General features: G+C 39.1%; 1 protein-coding gene across 6 annotated transcripts in view; it reads left to right on the top strand.

Annotated features, from left to right (window-relative positions):
• Positions 1-19072, top strand: part of map7d1a (MAP7 domain containing 1a) — a 52498-nt gene extending 33426 nt beyond the window's left edge. For 2 of the 6 annotated variants that reach the window (XM_017475409.3, XM_017475390.3), the window contains 14 exons: positions 166-277; positions 3715-3819; positions 5074-5196; positions 7165-7307; positions 7395-7525; positions 7628-7791; positions 10332-10611; positions 11073-11244; positions 12221-12325; positions 13016-13066; positions 13169-13241; positions 14821-14890; positions 16151-16383; positions 18525-19072. In XM_017475409.3, coding sequence (XP_017330898.1) covers positions 166-277; positions 3715-3819; positions 5074-5196; positions 7165-7307; positions 7395-7525; positions 7628-7791; positions 10332-10611; positions 11073-11244; positions 12221-12325; positions 13016-13066; positions 13169-13241; positions 14821-14890; positions 16151-16383; positions 18525-18535 — 1773 coding nt within the window. In that variant the 3' untranslated portion in view covers positions 18536-19072. The remainder of the gene's footprint in view (positions 1-165; positions 278-3714; positions 3820-5073; positions 5197-7164; positions 7308-7394; positions 7526-7627; positions 7792-10331; positions 10612-11072; positions 11245-12220; positions 12326-13015; positions 13067-13168; positions 13242-14820; positions 14891-16150; positions 16384-18524) is intronic. The other 4 variants (XM_017475425.3, XM_017475417.3, XM_047157211.2 and 1 more) reach the window with 3 other exon arrangements.
• The last annotated feature ends 2364 nt before the right edge of the window (positions 19073-21436 follow it).

Below are 21436 nucleotides of genomic sequence, written 5' to 3'. Positions count from 1 at the left end.
ATCCTGATATATCTACAGAACTAGGTGTTTAGGACCTGGAAGTTACCCAGAAACAGAAATAACTAACAGGGATATAACTGTGTAGGGATTTTACTCAAGTGCAGTTTTTCGATATTCTGTAGGCACTATGTGAATGAGTTTTTAAATGTGTGTGTGTGTGCATAGGAGCGCTATGAAGCTGCCATCCAGAGGTCTACAAAGAAAACGTGGGCTGAGATTCGCCAGCAGAGATGGTCATGGGCCGGAGGCCTGAGTGCCAGCTCCAGCCAGAGCCAGAGTGAGTATTACAGAGGCTAGTGTAAAGATTAGCACTATTTGTTATTCTTTTGAAAAAAATAAAATGAAATGAAAAGCACAGTTGGGTAAAACTCCTTCTGTTGTAGCTGTGCTCTCTAAAACATACAAGAGATGTTTTTTCTGATGTTGCTGAGTGAGGTACAGCCATAGATGAGCTTAGGAACTTCTGATTTAACTATCTACAGTATTTGCCATAAAAGAAAAAATAGTGAATTAGACCAGAGACCCACACTATTTAATTGCCCTGCACCATCCATGCATGGCCTGAGAAGCACAGAGATTGTTGCTTAAATTATATTTTTTAGACACCACTGGTTTTTTAAATTGAATTTGCATCAAGATGTCTTATTTCTTTTTTAAATATATGATTAATTTGATTCAAGGCCAACCACAAGGACGTGCACTGTGCATTGCTGTTGTTGGATATTCTATATGCATTAATAACACATTTATTTCAAATTTAAACAAATGTATCTACATTCTGTAGAGAAGAATCTGCAAATTTAGATGAACTGTTATCTTTTTTTTTTTAATAATGATAATCATTCAATGGTGCTTGAAAGAATATTCTATATTTCTGCATAAATATGAACTAAAACATCAGATTTCACAAGTCCTAAAAGTAGATAAAGAGAACCCAATTAAACAAATGAGACAAAAATATTATACTGTCATTTATTTATTGAGGAAAATGGTCCAATATTAAATATGTGAGTGGGAAAAGTATATTGCTTTCAGTATCTGGTGTGACCCCATTGTGCAGCAGTGACGGCAAATAAACGTTTCCGGTAACTGTTGATTAGTCCTGCACATCAGCTTGGAGGAGTTTTAGCCCATTCCTCAGTACAGAACAGCTTCAGCTCTGGGATGTTGGTGGGTTTCCTCACATGAACTTCTTGCTTCTGGTCCTTCTACAACATTTCTATTGGATTAAGGACTTTGACTTTCCAAAACATTAACTTTATTCTAATTTAACCATTCTTGGTAGAATAGTTCTCTTGAGATTCCCAAATTCTCTTGAGATTCAGTTCATGAACAGTTGTCCTGACATTTTCCTTTAGAATTTGCTGGTATACTTCAGAGTTCATTGTTCCGTAAATGATTGCAAGCTCACCTGGCCCAGATGCAGTAAAACAGGCCTGAACCATGATACTACCACCAGCATGTTTCGCAGATGGGATAAGATTCTGTTTACCTTTCTCCAAACATAATGCTTCTTATTTGCACCAAAAAGTTATATTTTGGTCTCATCGCTCCATAAAACATTTTTCCAATAACCTTCTTTCTTGTCCATGTGATGTTTAGCAAACTGCAAAAGGGCAGAAATGTTCTTTTTGGAGAGCAATGGCTTTCTCCTTGCAACCCTGCCATGCACACCATTGTTATCCAGTGTTCTCCTGACGATGGTCACGATCATTAAAAAATTTCAAGCACCACAGCATATAAAACAACAACTGGTAGAAGCTGTGGTACAAGCCTGGAAAATACAATTATTGCAAGCAAGGGATGTGCAACCAAATATTAAGTGTTATTTACTTTGACTATCTGCTCCAATACTTTTGTTCACCTAAAAATTGGAATGGTCTTCAATTAAACGCCATGTTCAAAGTTGTTTAACACCTCATAGATAATCATATATAACGCATATAGAAATATCGGGATATGAAACGGAAATTCTGACCGTCTCATATTCATCTTTTGATCTCAAAGCCAACTGTCTTCAATGTATAGCAAAAACAATTGAATTGCCCTTTTGGTTCCAATATTTTTGGAATGTATATAAAATAAAACTCGGGTTACTCAAAAAGTGCAAATTCCTCAACCTTTCTATTCACACTGTAACTCTATGCAAATTGCTATCATTAATTGTGAGAAAACCGAATTTACAGGATAAAATAATGCTGGTTGAAGTGTCATTGACCTCTTTTAAGGCAAGTATTCCATTTCAGGCCACATTCTCCTGCAGAAACGCCCTTTTGATTTTCTGTCTGTGGAATATTTGTAGACCTGTGCTGTGTATCCTTGAGTTCTGTGCATGGCTGATTGTAAAATACATCCATTAGTGTGATATTAAATGGGTAGAACAGCAAAGCTATTTTATACTGCTTGAATGTGCATGTAAGTAACAAAAATTCTGATCATTCTGTGTGATCCAAGATCTTTGTCTTCATACAAGTGTTTCATATAACATGTGAAAGTGTTATAGTGCTCAAACTCTGCCTGGAAATAATCTGCTATCACATATTGCATATGATCTAAACTACTGTTTCCAGATTGAAAAAAACAGAAAACACGCATGAACCTGACTTATGTTTTGTGCTGATTATAAACATAAGGAACACTGCTACAATTGAGCAGAGGGGGTTAAGGGTTTTGCTAAAGGGCCAGGAGTGGCTGTTGCTTGTGGTCCTTTGTGGATGAGATTGGACAGCCCTGCCCCAGAGAGGTAAAGGTTAAACTTGAAACACATGGAATGTGTTTATATTGAAATATTTGTGGTGTGCTTAGTGAATCTGTATTTTAGTTATTCCTATGGCTAGGCTAAGAGATGACAAACATGATGATTCATGAAATTTGAAGCTCTGGAACTCTTTGTTTGAGGAAAGTGTACAGATGAGATGGTTGAGTTGGACAGAATAAAGAACGAAAGCACTGCTGCATCTTTAGGTAGAGATGAGGTAAGGGCTAAGTCCCACTGACACCACTATCAACAGATAGTTGAATGGAGTTGTGAGTAATGTGGGGAAATCGTTAACCAAACTGAAAATAGACTAAAATGTCATGAAATAACTTTAAGCTTAAAAAAAATTAATTAGAAAATAAATCTGAAGCCAGTGAGGATTATGGTTAATTTGCAAGTCATTCAGAATGGATTTTTCCTTTAAAATATTAACTGTTTATCTGAACCTACTTTAAGTCAACTCTGCTCAATTAATGAACAGTAATAGTGTCCTGCAGAGAAATCTGGAGATTATTCTAAATCACTGCAGTGGAGCTTGGTACTGCATACTGAGGCTCCAGAATCTCTTCATGTCCTTAATCAGTATTTACTCCGAGGAAATTCTCATTAAGAATTTAAACATACTTTTTTCCCCTTTTACTTTAGAATCTTAGTGCATGTACACATTTAAATGTCTTATTGTGCATATCCAATTTTTTCTCTCAGATTGGATCTATCTGCCTTGCCAGTTCCCATTTATGTTTGTGTATTCACTGTATAAAATGTCTTTGAAAGCAATTTAGATTTGAAAAGTTTTTAGAAGTCTTATAGCAGGCTTTATAAACCTCCTATAATGTGACTGCCATCTTTGTTTGTAATGATTGATCCATGGCATGCTGGGGCTGATGTTCAGCACTTCCAGCTTCTGCAGTGTCCATCAATGTGTGTGTGTGTTCGGTATGCTCTGGGTTTTACAGGCCGATGCTCAATTTCTGCAGTCAACCTTCCCAAACACGTGGACTCTGTTTTAAACAAGCGTCTCTCCAAATCCTCCGCCACCCTCTGGAACTCCCCCAGTAGAAGTAAGACAACCACCTGCCTGGACTTGGTCTCTTCCCTCCGTCGTCTCTGGCTCCTCCCCTCACAGTTTATGATTTCCATTTTCCTCATTCATTTTTTTGGCATCTAATCACCTACCTTCTCCTGGCAATCACAGAATCATTCCCCCTGCCCAACTTGTCCACCTGATTTGGGTCTTGAGTTTCATAAATCTTGACATGCATTCTTACCCCGATTTGAAATGTATGAATTTTGATTCCCTGTGTCTTCATGTACTGTTTCTCCATGTTCCTTCGATGGATATCACATTGAGATTTCATTTTCTGAATGATTCCTTTTTGGTGGTGGGTTTTTCTGTCTCTTTTTCATTCTTTTATGCATCATGTGCCAGACTACATAAGTGAAGCCTATGCCAGAGTGTCCTTGTGCTCCAGATCCAATGACATTACCATTGAACCATTTGAGAGAATGGATTAGCTGCCTGCATAATTGTCTTTAAAATCACAATATGATAAGAGTAAGGATTTGTTGATTCTTGTAAACTGGTCATTGGAAAAGACAACTCCTTCTTTTCTGAAAATGGGCTTCTTTCTCTTCACTACACTCTTAGGAAAAAAAAGGTTCCTATAACATTGTCTGGGGAAACTCTTAAAGTTTTTGTATAAATTCTAACAGTAGAGAGTTTCAAGCAGAACCTTTCAAATTGAGATTCCAAACAATAAGCCATTAATTAGTTAAAGAACCCTTGACAAACCCTATCTTTCTAAGAGTGTACTCCGCATGGATGCAGACACATTACATTAACATGACATTAGTAAAAGTTATTATTTAAAGGTACACTTTCATTCGCATGCATATTCACACCTAGGGCGAAGTTGTGGTTTCAAATCCACTGAGGGAAGAAAGTGGAGTACTCTGAGAATGTCCAAACATACATTTTTTTTTTGAAAGATTAAATGTTACAGAGAATGTCTTATGTCACTTAAGAAAGGAAGGTGTTATGTAAAGACCACTTTTCAGATTAAAACTTGATTGGGATTATTTGCAGAAACCGAATCAGTCTCCAGAAGAACTCTGGCAAATTCTCCAAGATACTTTCCAATTATCCAATCCAGTAGCCAATACTCCTGTCACAGTGTACTCAAGAGGACTGATGTAGTTTTAAAAGCGAATGTTGGTCAGACCATGTATTCATTTGATTTAGTTTTTTAACATATAGGACCTTTTCATTTTCTTACAACGATGGTAAATGTGTTAATATTTCTGCTTTTCTGCAGCCCGTAGATTGGAGTTAAGTCCTTGGGAAAGTAGCATTGTAGACCGCCTAATGACACCCACCCTGTCCTTCCTGGCACGAAGTCGCAGTGCTGTCAGTGTGCAGAGCGGTGGCAAAGACTCTCGTGAGTAATGAACTGATATTTACTTCAAGCTAGGGTTATTAATGTAAGAGCTTCTGACTGGTGTTCCCTGATGTTGGCCTAAATCATTAAATCTGTATATGACCCTTTTTTTTTTTTTTTTTTTTTACATAGTTATTTGTAGTTGCACGTGTGTATTGTTGAGTGACAAGTTTAATTTTCTATGGAAAGTGTTGGAACTTAATTCATTCATTTAAAAAAAAGGAAAAAAAAAATCATTGTAACCATGGAGACGCAGAAATAGGATCCATGTGTGTGAGGTTTATTCACAGAACTTTTCACAGATTCAGCATAATTGATGCACAGATTTTATCAACATAGCCAGAAATGGTTTTCCAACATACACAAAATTACAAACACTAGATAGTTGGCAAAGCTTCGCAATGACACAAATGATTTCATGTGTATTTATAAACTCAACAAAAAAAGAAACGTCATCTCACATTCACCTGCTTTTATTCCCAGCAGATTTAACATGTGTAAATATTTGTATTAACATAAAAAGATTTCACAAGAGAGACATAAACTGAACAAGTTTCACAGACATTTGTCGAACAGAAATGGAATAATGAGTCCCTGAACAAAGGGGGGTAATATCAAAAGCCACAGTCAGTATCTGGTGGCCTCCAGCTGCTTTAAGAACTACAGAGCATCTCATCCTCATGGACTGCACCAGATTTGTCAGTTCTTCCTGTGAGATGTTACTCCACTCTTCCACCAAGGCATCTACGAGTTCTCGATCATGTCTGGGGGGTACACAATACATGTAATTTTGCACTGCAAGGACGGTCAGCTGTCCTTCCTGTCTCCCTGTAGCACTGTCTTAGGCGTCTTACATTACAGACATTGCAGTTTATTACTCTGAACACATCTGCAGTCCTCATACCTCCCTGCAGCAGGTCTATGGCATGTTCATGCAGGTGAGCAGGAACCCTAGTCATGTTTTTCAGAGTCAGTAGAAACGTCTCTTTAGTGTCCTAAGTTATTGTAACTGTGACCTTAATTGCCTACCTCCTGTAAACTGTTCATGTCATAAAGACTGTTCCACAGGTGCATGTGCAATAATTGTTTATGGTTCATTGAACATGCATGAAAAACATTATTTAAACCCTGTCCAATAAAGATCTGTAAAGCTTATTTGGATTTTACAAAATTATATTTAAAATACATTCTCCTGGAAAAAGGGGTGTGTTTTTTTTTTGTTTTTTTTTTTTTTTTTTTTGTTTTTTTTTTTGCTGAGTATATGATGAGAACAGGAATAGATGTGATTGAAGAACTGTTTTACTATTCAGGATGTGGTGTCCTCTATGATGGTGTTTCTCTGGGAGTTGCTGTGAAAATATCTTCACAACAAAACTTTTTAAACTGTGTTTACTATTATTATAAAGACAAAAAAACAACAAGAAAAAAAGACACCTGCTATCAATCAGTATTAGGCATTGGGTGATTACTACTATCACTAGTTTTAAATGGCAATGGAACTAGTACATTCCATAACAAATGGAGAGACTCTGCAAAATGGTTGTAATTCCTAAACGGTTAATGCAATGTTTTTGTTAAACCCCTTGAAATAAAGCCGAAAACCCTAGATTTTGATCGCATCTTGATTGCTTCATTTCAAATCCATTGTGGTGGTGTACAGAGGCAAAATGATGTATATTGCATCACTGTCCAAATATTTATGGACCTGACTGTCTATGCAGACAGTATTTTTTTTTTCTTTTTTTTTTTTCTCCTCATTATGGCACACTGTAATTAATGTACAGTATGGTCAGAAACTATAGAATGGAGAGGTAATAGCAAAAATAAAAGTTGATAGATAAACAACAAACAAAATGGAAACTTCATAAGTCATCAATCTGTGTGTACATGCATAGAATTCAGAAGAATTCTTTTAAGAAGATGATGTTTAAATACATGTGTCTGTGTAAATGAACTCCTACCCCACAGAGTCACCACTGTGCCCTCGTTCAGCCTCGGCGAGTCCGCTCGCAGTGTGCTCTCACCGGCCCCATCGATGCTCTGAACGCTGGAGGGTCACAGCCAGCACCCCCGACATCACCCAGCGCCCACGCAGACGGGGCATCACTCCTGTACGCTGCAAAACTAGTGCCACGGCTTGTTCTTTGATACAATGTTTAATAATTTCTCTTCTTTAACTCTCTGGGGTTTCTTGACAGATGGATAAGAATAAGAAAGAGAAGAAGGACAAGGAGCGGGAGAACGAAAAGGAAAAGAGCGCCATCACCAAAGAGAAGGTGCTAAAGAAGAGACAGTCGTTACCATCAATGCCAATCAGATGTGAGCCCAGGTAACCTGGCCATTACTTACTGATGTCTAATTCAGATGAAGAATGGCTCTATTATAGGATGTTTTTCATGTTAAGATTTGTTTTTTTTTTTCCTTCTTTCAGTCCCAGTGCATTGATGAAACATCAGGCTTCCTCACCCAAACCTCCATTAGCCCATGTCAGCCCCAACACCCCAAAATCTCGACCTAAGAGGGCACGAACGCCAATTCGTTTGGAGGCAAAAACCAAAACACCCACTGCTACAAAACAAACCCGAGAGCGCCACAGTGAGTATCTCGGCATGCACAAATGCTCAGAAACTTCAGCAGTTTACCTGGACAGCAGATTGCTGATTATATGCGAAGGCTTATTAAGAGAATGACTGTGCTTTCTGCCGCTCCACTACTCCACAATTACTGAGTCATTGCACATTAATCACAGTGCTGTTCACTAGCCCACTCATGTTCCAGCTGTCCAGCAACAGCATCTTGGCATTGCCTGAGGATCTTTTCTTTTCTTTAATAGTGTGATATTATAGGTGGATTTTTATGCAGGATAGGATATATAAGATAAAAATGTTGACATTTGAAAGGTAATCTCATGAATGAGTCTCTTTGTCCATGATCATTTAGAGTGTACTGCCTTTATTCAACTATTATAGATTTGCATGTTGTTTTTTTGTTTGTTTTGAGCAAAAATTATAAATACGTTACATTCAAGTGGAAATAAGTACACTCAGTCTCTTATCTACAAACTATAAGCACATGACCCTCCCCAGTTGATCATATCATATATTTATAAAGAAAGATAGGCTCCTACTACCAAACACTGATATTGAAGGAAGGAGAGAAAAATAAAAGAACATCATAATGTGCCTGGTCCACACTAGAGGATAATCAGGCTGATTTTGAGGCCAGGTTGCTCCTACTAATGATCGCAAAATATATTTCGATGTTGGGCTGAATTTATACAGTTACGATGATTTTGTGTTGTAAATTCTAAAATAAAATTTCAAAAAACAGTTCAGGCATATGCAAGCATGTTCGATATTTACAGTTCATCATCATGTATTGGTTTCTGAGGTAAAGATGTTGCCAGTGTGATGTGTCTGTCATACTGTATCATATTTTATACCATGGTCTGACTGACCACTTGTATTCTGATTGGATGAAAGGTGTGCATTCAAACCACTGAATGCACAGGTAGTTCCAGTCAGTTTAAACACCGTTCTAAATTAATATTGCATGCCTATAAACAATTGTAACATACAGTTGCATACAGTAGTTAAACTCTCAGCTTCATTATTAGTAGACTCTGCACAGAAGCAGGTAGTTCTCTCTCTCTCTTGAAGTACTTAAAGTGCTTAAAGTTCTTCTATCTTTAATTTATCTACTTGATTCAGTTGGATTTAGATTCTCGATTTCTTCTTTACAACATCAGAGGGATTCGTTCGTTTCCATCCATACAGGCCACTCAGTTGCTGGTTCAGTTTCTTGTCATTTTGAGACTGGACTACTGCAATTCACTCTTGGCAGGTCTTCCTCTGAGCGCCATCCGACCTCTGCAACTGATCCAGATTGCAGCTGCTTGACTTGTTTCCAACCTTCCTAAGTTCTCCTACACCACCCCGTTGCTACGATCCCTCCACTGGCTTCCTGTAGCTACCCGCATCAGATTTAAAACTCTGATGCTTGCCTACAAAGCCGAAAATGGACCAGCACCCACTTACCTCAAATCACTTATCACACCCCCGCACTGCCCCACGCTCCCTCCGATCCTCTAGCACTGCTAGACTGGTGCCAGCATCTCTCATGGTACAAGGAAGGCATGCATCAAGACTCTTCTCAGTTCTGGCACCTAGGTGGTGGAACGAACTTCTCCTAGATGTGTGAACAGCTGCGTCACTGGCAGTCTTCAAGTGTGTCTAAAGACCTACCTCTTCCTAAAGTACTTAAATTAGCACTTTTCATTAAAAATAAAATTAATTCTGTGTTTTCTTCTATATTGCCTCCAAACAGAGTTTTAAGACTGATTGTATTCTTAGTCCATGACCTAGTGAACCTGTATCGGGATGTATTTATTGATGGAGACTTCAAAGCACTTCTCTAAGTCGCTCTGGATAAGGGCGTCTGCTGAATGCCGTAAATGTGTCTAATAACAATTTTTTTAATTAATTCAAAGAAACGTAATCTTATCACACTACTTTATATCTGTGTATGATTTAGACCAGGCAGAATTCTAGATCTAACAACCCATATATAAAATAACAATTTTTTTTTATTATTATTATTTATTTATATTTTTTTAAATAAATTCTTTCAGTCAAATTTTGCACTGCATATGTCAGTGACATCTTTACCTTGGTGCTGGCAGGTGACCACGATATAAGCAGGATAATCCACAGATGGGTGTGGAGGCAACCACGCCGTGCATTAAAATTGTGTAATGCACACCTATCCGTAGATTATACCTTACATATAATCTTGACTCTAATTTGTTAGCATAATCTGAATGCTTGTAGTGTATTAGTCCTGGGAGTTTGCTATCCAAAGACTGAATTTCTCTTCATCTGTGGCCTCCAACAATTTCAACTTTGGTTAGGAAAGTATAAATCTTGTTGTGTGGTCCGGGTATAAAATAATAATTATTAATAATAATTACCATTCTATTGCCAATATTTAATTTCCTGCTTTTATTCATGTAATATTCATATAATAAAAGTAAGTATATCAGATTTGGTTGTTTGTGCCTTTGATGAATAATGTCCATTGTCTCTGTCTTTCTTGCGTTCTCTCTCTGTCGGTCTTTTTTTCTCTCTCCCATTTAGTCTCTTCTCCCATCCCTCCAGTTGTCATGCTGTCCACCCCTGGCACGCCCCCTCGTGCAAATACACCAACCACAGCCATCTGTCCCTCCTCTGTTCCTGAACACTCCTTGCCCAATTCCAGCATTCCACTAGCTTCTCCAGCCCCGTCCCCTGCCAAGCCCATGGCTGGAACAACTAATCCAGAGGAAGCCGCCCGCATCTTGGCTGAGAGGAGACGACAGGCCCGAGAACAGAGGGAGAGGGAGGAGCAGGAACGGAGGGAGCAGGAAGAGAAAGAGAGGTCAGCTTCACAGCTTAAGTTGTTAAGTTGCTTCGGAAGTTTGGTATTTCATGCAGTAACATTTCAAGCACAACTGAGAGGCTTGCATGTCACACACATGCTCTGCGATGCAGCTGAACAAGATGTGCTACATCTCTATGTGTGCAATGTAATTGCATTTGGTGAGAAGCTGTCGAAATTATAAGCAAGCAGCTCAATCCTGCGTGAGGCGTTTATAAGCTGGGAAGACCTTTGGCAGGAATGACGGTGCCAGTCAGGCCTGTAGCTATCTACTGATGACTGCCCAGTTATTTTAGACCCATCGACTGAATGGCATATGGTGTGCATCTAGTTATTCCTCTTTATAATGCCCTCTGTGTATGTGTGGTTCCACTTAGTTTTTCATTATTGGATGTTCAACGAGATTTTCATTTCACTCATGATCCGAGTATGGTAATACTGATGGTCAGGTGCATGTGTAGGGTGGAGCAGATGGTGCGGGAGGCAGAAGAGAGCAGGTGTAAGGAGGAGGAGGCACGGCTCATGGCAGAGCAGCAGAGGCTGAGAGAGGAAGCTGAGCGTCTGCAGCAGGAGAAGGAGGCCCAGGAAAAAGCCAGAGCTGAACAAGAAGAGAACGAGCGCCTCCAGAGACAGGTTAGAGCCATCTCTCTGAGTCATGGAACTGAAGCGTCCAAGTTCTGGACTTGCTTCTGTTAAACAAAAAGTCCATGGATCATAATGCTCCACTGTCCCAGAGCCTGAATGGTTTAATGTGTTAAAGCAGTGCTCACCAACACTGTTCAATGAGATCAACCTTCCTGAAGGCTTTAGCTCCAACCATAATCGTACCCACCTGACCATCTAATCATTGCCCTAAGAAGTTCTTGATCAACTAAAACAGCTTGATCTCAGTGAAGAAGGTTGGTGACCACTGGTTTAAAGTACCATGTCATATTAAACTATTCAAATAATCTATGTAGAATAATGATTTGTTTGTTCAGCTGTTGCTGAGCTCATGGCTCTGTGCTGTGCACATACAAAATGAATGAAAATGAATTGGTTTATATTGCTTTGTCACTCAATAGTGGGTATCAAGGGTTAATTATATCCTTGATATTTATTTGGAGACACAATACATAGATTTCTTTAATCTCTTTCTCTCTCATTCATTTATTCATTCATAGTTACACACTGTCTGTCTTTCTCTCTCTCTCTCTCTCTCTCTCTCTCTCTCTCTCTCTCTCTCTCTCTCTCTCACCAACACACTGAATAATAGAATAATACTAGAATAATGGAGAATAACTCAGTGAAAACACTGATGTCACATGATCTTCAGGTTTGCACTGTTTTATTAGCGGGAGGACCACACACAGGAAAACCCTGGCCTTTATTCTCTGAATGCAGCTGTCAGGTTGTCTCAGATGTGCCAGTATTTTTTTTTTGACACTGGCACCATCTTGTGTCCAACACAGTAACCTTAAATAAATAAATAAATAAAAAATTCATCAGTGTTAACTACACAAGACACTACATTACATGCAGGAGTGAGAACTCCTGAAGTAATCGATATGTTTTGGGGTCAGCAGTAGCTCAACATCTGTTCCATCAGTCACAGCTGTGTGTTTTGTAGAAAGAGGAGGCCGAAGCCAAAGCCCGAGAGGAAGTGGAGAGGCAGCGTCTGGAGAGAGAGAAACACTTCCAGAAGGAGGAGCAAGAGAGGCTGCAGAGGAAGAAGGTAGGACCAAAGCCACTCATTTCAAAGAGTGTTTTGACCATAAACAAATGTTTAAATATGTGTTTTAGCCTCATGACACTTTCATCCACTAGTGACTGGTCACATACTGTAGCACTTACGTGCCTTTTTGTAAAAAATAGCTGTGCATAATTACTGGGTATGTGCAGGATTTTGGGACCAGCATGCCCACACCACACACACACGCACACACGCGCACACACACACACACACACACACACACACACACACACACACACACACACACACACACACACACACACTCTCTCAGAGTGTTTACCAGAGACAGGCTCCCTCTCTACACTGGCTCCAATGGTGTTAACCCTCATTGGAAATGCAATCTTACTCTACAGTTCCTCTAATCGGATCCGCTCACTTTTTTGTAGCAGCTTAGCCTCCAGTCAGATTATATAAGTGTCTGCACATTGCTCTTCACTAGCCTCGGCACAGTGATTTGGAATAGAAGATAAATATTATTGTTACTTTTATAATAAATGATATTCATATTCTTTTGTTTTCTATATTTTATATATAGTATATTTAGTAATAATATTGTTCTAAATCCATGTAAATTTGAAACTGCCTTATAAGAGTAATATAATACATGAATGAATGATTTTGGTTGAATTTGGTGGGTTTTTTTTTTGTTTTTTTGGTCAACCTCCCCCCCAGCGCCTGGAGGAAATCATGAAAAGGACACGCAAAACAGACACCCCAGAAAAGGTAGACTTCTGATTCAAATCTGTTACTCTGTATGATGTGGCCATTGAGTCAAAAATTCACAATTTAATTAAACTTTCTACTTCCTTTTCCCTCTTTGCACAGAAGGACGTAAAATCTTCTGCTCCTCCGCAAGTTAACGGTGGAAGTTCGAAAACCGAATCAGAGAGCAATAAAGGTAAAAGAGTGAAATTTTTGCTTAACAATAATGCCATTATTGCTTATTGAAAAAAATAAGTTAGAAGGCTTTTCCTCCAATACAGTTGAAAAGTGCCTTTATTTCATTGTCTAATGTATTTTTTTTCCCCCTCTCAGCACAGTTTTCTGTTCTTTGGCAGGCTGGTCTATGAGAGCAGCTTTTTATTTATTTATTTGTTACACAACATGAAATTACTGAGAACAAGAGTTGCTATTGTGAGGGAACTGACCACATGGTGTGTGTTCCCTGAAAAGCCAAACCTCCATTATACACATCCTCTATGGCCACAGAGGCTGTATAATACAGAGTGTATCTGCAGTAGTGGATCTCTGCTCAGTTATTGGTTATTTAGTCAATATGATGTTGTACACATCTAAAATTTTACAGAAGCACACCAGATGTTATTAAAGTTTATCAAAGAAATCAATTCGCAAACAACCAGCACCACATGTTTATTATCTTTGTGTTTAAGCTAATAAGTTTTAAGTTCTACATTTTCCAGTGGTGTGTAATGGTCTTATTGGTGTCTCACATCCTATATCATTATGTGGGGGTAGAAATAATTTCAAATAGTTGCTTCTAAACTTTTGGAAGTGTACTCTAGTTGTTTTCAAACCAGTCCTCAGGGCCTCCAGATGGTCCCAAGTTTTTGCCCTGTCCCTCTGTTGTGTAGGTTGGTATAGAGCAAAAATCTGGATCATCTTGGGGTTCTGAATACTGGTTTCATCACCACTGGTGTACACAACATATGCACACAATTGTGCTTCTCTGTCATGCTCACGTGTCTAACTTGCAATGCCAGTCTAAAGCTGAGATTTCAGTGCTCATTATGTGAAGTGGTGCCAGGGCAGGAGTGGAGACCGGCATTCCAGCAGGGTGGAAGCCATGACCTGGTACAGATGTGATGCCAGCGGCGGAATTTGTAAAAGCATAGCATATACCAGAGTGTAGTCATATCCTAACCAACTTTAACCATGGGTCAAAATGCAAAATGTGAGCAGAAAAATCTAATCCAGATGCTAGTATGGCTACAGGACCTTTGAACGTGTATTTATTTTTTGTGTCCTCTTAAATTCAGCTACTGTGTCCATTGCTTGAATCATTACAAGTTGTATGTGGGTTTGTGGTGCTGTAACACTGAGGTTGTGGTGTGGTACAGTATTTTGACTGGACATATACACTGTGCATTCATGTTTCACTTGTTTAAGCAGCTTTCTTATTGGAAGGATATGTGTGGCTGTCTGAGCATGTTTAGCTATTATTACTGGTTATGACTGCCAGTGAAAAATCAGTGCAAAAGATTTAATTTTGTTAATCGATACCCTTTTGAAAATAACCTGCCATCTGTCAGTGTGGCGCATCCATGTAGTTGCCTAGATTTGAGCCTTTCAGCACTGTCCTTATTATGGGTTTACTGTCACCTAGTTGTTACAGTCTGAAACTACAGCAAACACAGAATATCATAAAAGAAACCAGATGGTGGAAATGCTTATAACAAACTGGCACAGTAGTGCAGCTCATTTTGGGAAGTGTAATTATATGGTATTTTCTCTCACAGCATCTGAGGACTACCTTCCAAGTACAGAGCTGAAACAAGATAGCCAGTCACAAAGTGGAAGGAAAGAGAGGTGAATAACAATACACTTTTTTTGTTGAAACTTTTATGTAATACAAGAAGAAATGGCAGTGGAGTGTCTTTGGACTGTCACTGTGAAGCGATTTCCACATGGTGATTGGCAAAATAAAACTACAGCACAGTATGGCTTATTAATGAAATCCTTATGGGTTATACTTCTAATTCTCTGGAACAAAGGATCCTCTACTGAGTTACAAATGCCACTCGCTATGGTTCCAATGTACACTGCCAGTGTTTGTTTTTTTTCTGGCTATTTGTTAGATTAAACAATTTAATTTTAAATACTCTCAAATTTGAAAATCTAACCAAAGAAAAGGTATACAGTGTTGTGAAATAGTAGAAATTAAAACAAAATCTAAGATAAAACAAATTCTTTTTCACAGCACTGTAAGTGAATAGAATGGTCTTTTTTTTTTTTTTGTTTTTTTTTTTTTTTTTTTTTTTTTTTAAAGAGAAAAAAAGCCAAGATCTCTGTAATTAGACACTTGTAGCTCACCATATATTTATGTGTTGAAGTTAGTTCCTTGTTTAATTGCTATTTTTTTGCTCAGTCTATGGCAGTAGTGATTTATATAAGCCCTGTAGATTATTTTCCAATAACAGCAGATCCTGAAGTGTTGCATTCGTCTTGTACCATAGAAATTTGTCAATTATTACGTTTCCTAATGATTAAAGAGCAGCCTGTCATACTTTTTATCACTTTCTAATTATATTTAAGGTTGTGGAATGTGCAGAACACAAGTTACTTCCTGTTATGACTAATGTTTTAGCAGTTATTCCTTCATCAGCCTCTGTTTTTGTTTGTATTAACTTCTCTCTTGAAGTTCATACAATGCAAAAAAAAATGCAACTTGTCATGTTACAGTGAAACCAGCCGAGAAGTGCAAACTCCTCTGTCCTGAAGTCTTGTGGCAGCAAACATACTGGTTGACACACTGGAGACTCCTTACAGAAATGTTAAACAAATGTCTTCATTCAGAAACTTATCCAAATCAATGATAATACTTTTTGTTGATGTTAAATAAGGCCCTTTTAATCCGTTTATTTTTAGTCTTAGATTATGTGGCGCGACCGCCCCATGAATGGTCTGTTATATTATATTAGAACGAATGCATTAAGATAAATCAGTGATTATCTGGCATGCAACTTTTATAGAGCTGTAAAACAATAAAAATGTAGGAGGAAGCTGATTTGATAACGGCTGCCTAGCTGTGTAACTCATACTATTAACTCATTTGTGTTGTGTTTTTAGTTCTTCAGTCCTTGTGATGAATGGTATCCAGGCTACTGCACACAAGAATGGACTACCAGGTGGTGAAGCGTCCCATTTTGAAGAGATCATTCAGCTGTCCAATCATGGTGGTGCTAATGGCAGTGGGCTGGAGAGGTCAGAGTCTGACATCCCTAATGAGCCAATCGTGGCCTTTGATGGTGGGAGCACTTTTCTGAAAAAAGCAGGCCCTATGAAGCCACAGCATGTTGCAGGTGAGCTCAGAGGTGATATAACCTTATATATGAGGTGAAGAAAAGAAACAAAAATTAAAAATGTAAATATTTGTGTGATTTAATGCAAAAGATGAAGCTTCATTGCAGATGGTTAATCTTGCTGCATCACGTTGAGATGTTCTTTGCCAGCTTGTATCTGTAAGAATTGCGACAAGGGGGTATAAGGCAACTATTGTTGTGCCCAAAAATGTTATTGTTCCTGCAAATTGATGATGTGTTGAATATGAATAGTCTTTATTGTGGTCAATATGATAATACGATGACTCAATAATGGGACACTTAGCTGTTTGAATAAGAGGTCACGAATACTAATATGCATATATATGCCAGGTGCAAAATAAATACACTGGACTATCAATCAGCGGATTATCATTTGCAGTGAAGAGACAAAGAGGAAATCACTGAACATTAAATGGATCATTTAGAATATACTCTTGCATTTAAGTGTCATCAAAAAATTAGCCACAACATAATAAATACACTTGTGTAGTATTTAGTGTTTAATTTTTGTATCTGGTGGCTTCAAAGAATACCATGTTTGTGTGTAGACAGAAGGATTTATTAGCAGTGAGCATTTTATTTCGGGTATGTCACTTATGCGCACTCTCACTAAAATAGTGGGTGCTTGCATCATCTTTGTCGTCGTCTTCTTCGTCAGTAAGACAGTTTTGTACTTGAGTGCCATCAAGTTATACTTTTATGTAAATTCAGCAGCTCCGGCACATGAATAAAAGCTCAGATCTCATTGATCAGCCAGTACAAAAAAAACTCTTGACATTAAAAATATTTTACACTTTGATGCCTTGCGTTTTACACCTGGGTGTGAACACATACATTGATGGCCTTTGGGGTGTTAAATGGACTATTTTTCACGCTGTGAAAATTGTCCCCGTGTGAACAGGGCTTAAGGGAAACTAATGACTGTTAATTCCTGGGAAGTGGGTGACAGTGTAGCTATTGTCCTAGGCCTCTCCTGAAGTTTATGGGTCTGACCTCAACATGTTAACTGTGAAATTCTTGCTTGTTGTTAAACTTAATAGTCCACTGGGCAACTATGAAGAAAAAACAATTATTGTGGACATTGTTTCTCCTTGGCACTCGGGATACTAATTTGTCCACCTCTCACTCCATTGAAATGAGTTGTAGAGATTTTATTTCTTAATTAACCGCTCAATTTGATAATCATCAATATGAACTACTTTCAGGCCTTTTCACATAGGGCAATCTTTTAATTCCTTTGACTTCTGATCGTAGAGGCACACGTGCGTGCACGCGCACACACACACACACACACACACACACACACACACACACACACACACACACACACTCTTTTTTGCCTCTGTCTTTGTGCTGCATTTGTGCAGGGTCATTTTCTTGCTCCGCCACATTTCTTTGCAGATCTTGGGTGAACACAGCAGGTCAACATGTACAGGCTTAATCCTCTGTCACTTGGGACTTTTCCTGAGTGAAGGGGTGAAGTGCCTGGCAGACATTCACTGCAAGATCTGGCATGTGCTGAATTCCCTGAGGGGTGCTGAAGAGGCCCAATCTTTCCTTTCTTGTAGGCGAGGCCAGAAACTAGAGCCTGGCTCTCCATGTGCCCCCTCTCATTGGCCTGGTCAGCAATAGTGACAGCCATTTCCATGCTCCCTGCAGCACACAGCTCCACCTGCTACCCTGCAGACAGGCATAGACCATAAATTATTCCCAAAACAAACATGAAGAGGTCACTCCAGCTCTACATTTCCAATCAACATTTATATGTGGTGTGTGCATTGCTATACTGGTTTTTGTATGTTCTTGTTAAGCCAGCCCAGGCTTAATGAGAACACATAAAAACTAATATAATTGCCAAGATATTAACTTCATAGCAAGAGCGTTAGCCTAAAAAATGATCGCACATCTTGCTATAATTTGAAATTATGTCCTTTATGCTTGCTTTTCCCTATGTTTTTTTTTTTGTGTAACTGTTTTGGAATGAATGGAGCATGCACAACAGGCTGTGGTACTTTTTTTAGTGCTATGCTCAGAGTACTTTCTGGCACTTGTTAAATGCTGCTTTTGTCCAATAAAGTTTCTCCTCTAACCACAGTGCTATCCATTTCTTTCTCCTCTAGAGGTGCTGTGAGAATCAGGGCTGTTAAACAGAGGTGATGTCAGATGTCTGCCTCAGTCCCAGCTCTCTGCCGGAGGGTATTGTGTGATGAAGCACAGCCTGACCAGACCTGTGCCAACCCAATCACTGACTGCTGTTTAGATTGTCCAGAGCATCATCATGGTTAGAACCTGCCCTGTGCAAAAGGGTGTGATTTACAAGAAGCCACACTGCTGTCAAGCTTAACTTAACAAACCCTCACCCTCACCAAGGTGCATTCTGTCACTATTTATCCAAAGCCCACTCAGCAGTCTGACCTCGCACCTTAGGGCAGACCACTCCATGCGTCTCCGTGATCACCAGAGCAAACACAAACGTGAAAAAAAAACATGGTTTATGGCTGTATTTCTTATCATGAGTTAAAAAGAGAAGTGCTTTTGGCTAGTTTGTTTTTAATGTTTAGTTATTTAATGTGATGAGAATTGTAACTACTGGGTACAGCTATATGTGAATAGTGTACATTGGAATACAGGTGGGAGACCTTTGTGAAATTAAAGTGAATGAAGGGGAGTAGCATGTCTGTTTTTTAATCTTATCTTTTTTTTCCCCCAATAATGATTAACTTGGGGTGCAAGGATGTTCTCCATCATGGGTATGGGTATTCACTTAAACATTTACAAAGGCCTTGTTACATAAAATTCTGGATAGCAACCAACACTACTGAATGGAGACAACAGTTATCTTTTAATACATAGACATTAATTAGTTTGTGTGATAAATAAGACAATTCAAAGTGGTTGTTTCATTTCATAGTGCTTCCATTTGCCACTTTTGACTAGCGACATGGACTCTGAACTGATTTTGTCTTCTCTGAATTTCACATACTCTTTGTGCACTTTAAACATTCTATTTTTGTTGTCAGCTTTATTTTATACAAGCCACGTTGTGTTGGTTTGCTAATCAGACCGGACGGGTCAAATAAAAGGAAAAAATCTATCAAAATCTGTGAAAACCTACCCCTTTCTGAACTAATGACTTTAACCATGCCTGGTCTGATGAGCTGCTTTCAGCTGCAACAGGGGATCTGCTACGGAATTCGCTAAATATTGCCCATTTTTTCCCCCAAATGTTGATTGGCTCTACTACAGTACTTTTACAGGTACTTGGTTTAGTCCTCTGAAATACGTTGCTGGGTCTGCATCTGGACTGCGGTCTGCCAGTTGACAATCCTTGTTCCATCCATCCATACCGCTTATCCTACACAGGCTCACGGGAAGCCTGGAGCCTATCCCAGGGAACTTGGGGCACAAGGCGCACACATTCACACACCACGGATAATTTTGAAATGCCAGTTGGCCTACAACACATGTCTTTGACATGACTGGAGGAAACTGGAGTACCTGGAGAAAGCTCCACAAGCATGTAAGCCACACACACACACACACACACACACACACACACACACACACACACACACGCACACAAAGGGCGAACACACAGGATTCAAACCCCCAACCCCAGAGGCGCGAGGCAAACTTGCCAACCAATAAGCCACTGTGCCCCCTGACCCCTTGTTCTTGATACCTTTATCAAAGTCTTGTTTTCTCTGTTAATCAGTTCACCTGATGAAGTGATGTCTTCTGCCCTGTATTTTTTTTTTTTTTTTTTTTTTTTTTTTTTTTTTTGGAGAAAGTAGGCAGCACACAATCACACTCACAAGGCTGTTTTGAAAATGCAATAGCAATAATATAAATTATTAACTTGTGTAGAACTAGGCTTAGTGTAACAATGTACCACATGCACATGAAATGCACAGTATATATGAAGTATAAAGGCTTAATACCCTTCACAGGCATTATTAATGGCTGTAAGTGAACAGATGATTTTTAAACTGAATGTGATTGTAACATTCTGCTATTAACACATCAGTGGTGGGTCCATACCTGTCTCAGGCCCTGCGTTCTGAATACAGATATAGACAGCAGCCTGTGAAAGACCGCTATACCATCATCATTACTGTCACGGTGTATGTCTACAGTGTGTGTGTTTCTGGCTCTTAAAGCCACACGCGGTCATCTCACTGAAGTGACTTACAACCACTTTCATCACATTAATTCCTTATGTGTGGGATATATCCACAAGACATCCTTATCGACATTCCACTGCAATCATTTACACCAATGCTATATAACATTTTGGTAGATTTACAGTGAGGGAAAAAAGTATTTGATCCCCTGCTGATTTTGTACGTTTGCCCACTGACAAAGAAATGATCAGTCTATAATTTTAATGGTAGTTGTATTTGAACAGTGAGACACAGAATAACAACAAAAAAATCCAGAAAAACGCATGTCAAAAATGTTATAAATTAATTTGCATTTTCATGAGGGGAAAAAAGTATTTGACCCCCTCTCAATCAGAAAGATTTCTGGCTCCCAGGTGTCTTTTATACAGGTAACGAGCTGAGATTAGGAGCACACTGTTAAAGGGAGTGCTCCTAATATCAGTTTGTTACCTGTATAAAAGACACCTGTCCACAGAAGCAATCAATCAATCAGATTCCAAACTCTCCACCATGGCCAAGACCAAAGAGCTCTCCAAGGATGTCAGGGACAAGATTGTAGACCTACACAAGTCTGGAATGGGCTACAAGACCATTGCCAAGCAACTTGGTGAGAAGGGGACAACAGTTGGTGCGATTATTCGCAAATGGAAGAAGCACAAAAGAACTGTCAATCTCCCTTGGCCTGGGGCTCCATGCAAGATCTCACCTCGTGGAGTTGCAGTGATCATGAGAACAGTGAGGAATCAGCCCAGAACTACACGGGAGGATCTTGTCAATGATCTCAAGGCAGCTGGGACCATAGTCACCAAGAAAACAATTGGTAACACACTACGCCGTGAAGGACTGAAATCCTGCAGCGCGCGCAAGGT

This window comes from Ictalurus punctatus, chromosome 1 (assembly GCF_001660625.3).
Source record: "Ictalurus punctatus breed USDA103 chromosome 1, Coco_2.0, whole genome shotgun sequence".
Classification (NCBI taxonomy): Eukaryota; Metazoa; Chordata; class Actinopteri; order Siluriformes; family Ictaluridae; genus Ictalurus; species Ictalurus punctatus.
Note: the sequence above shows the minus strand (reverse complement) of the source record. Positions and strands in the feature narration are given on the sequence as shown.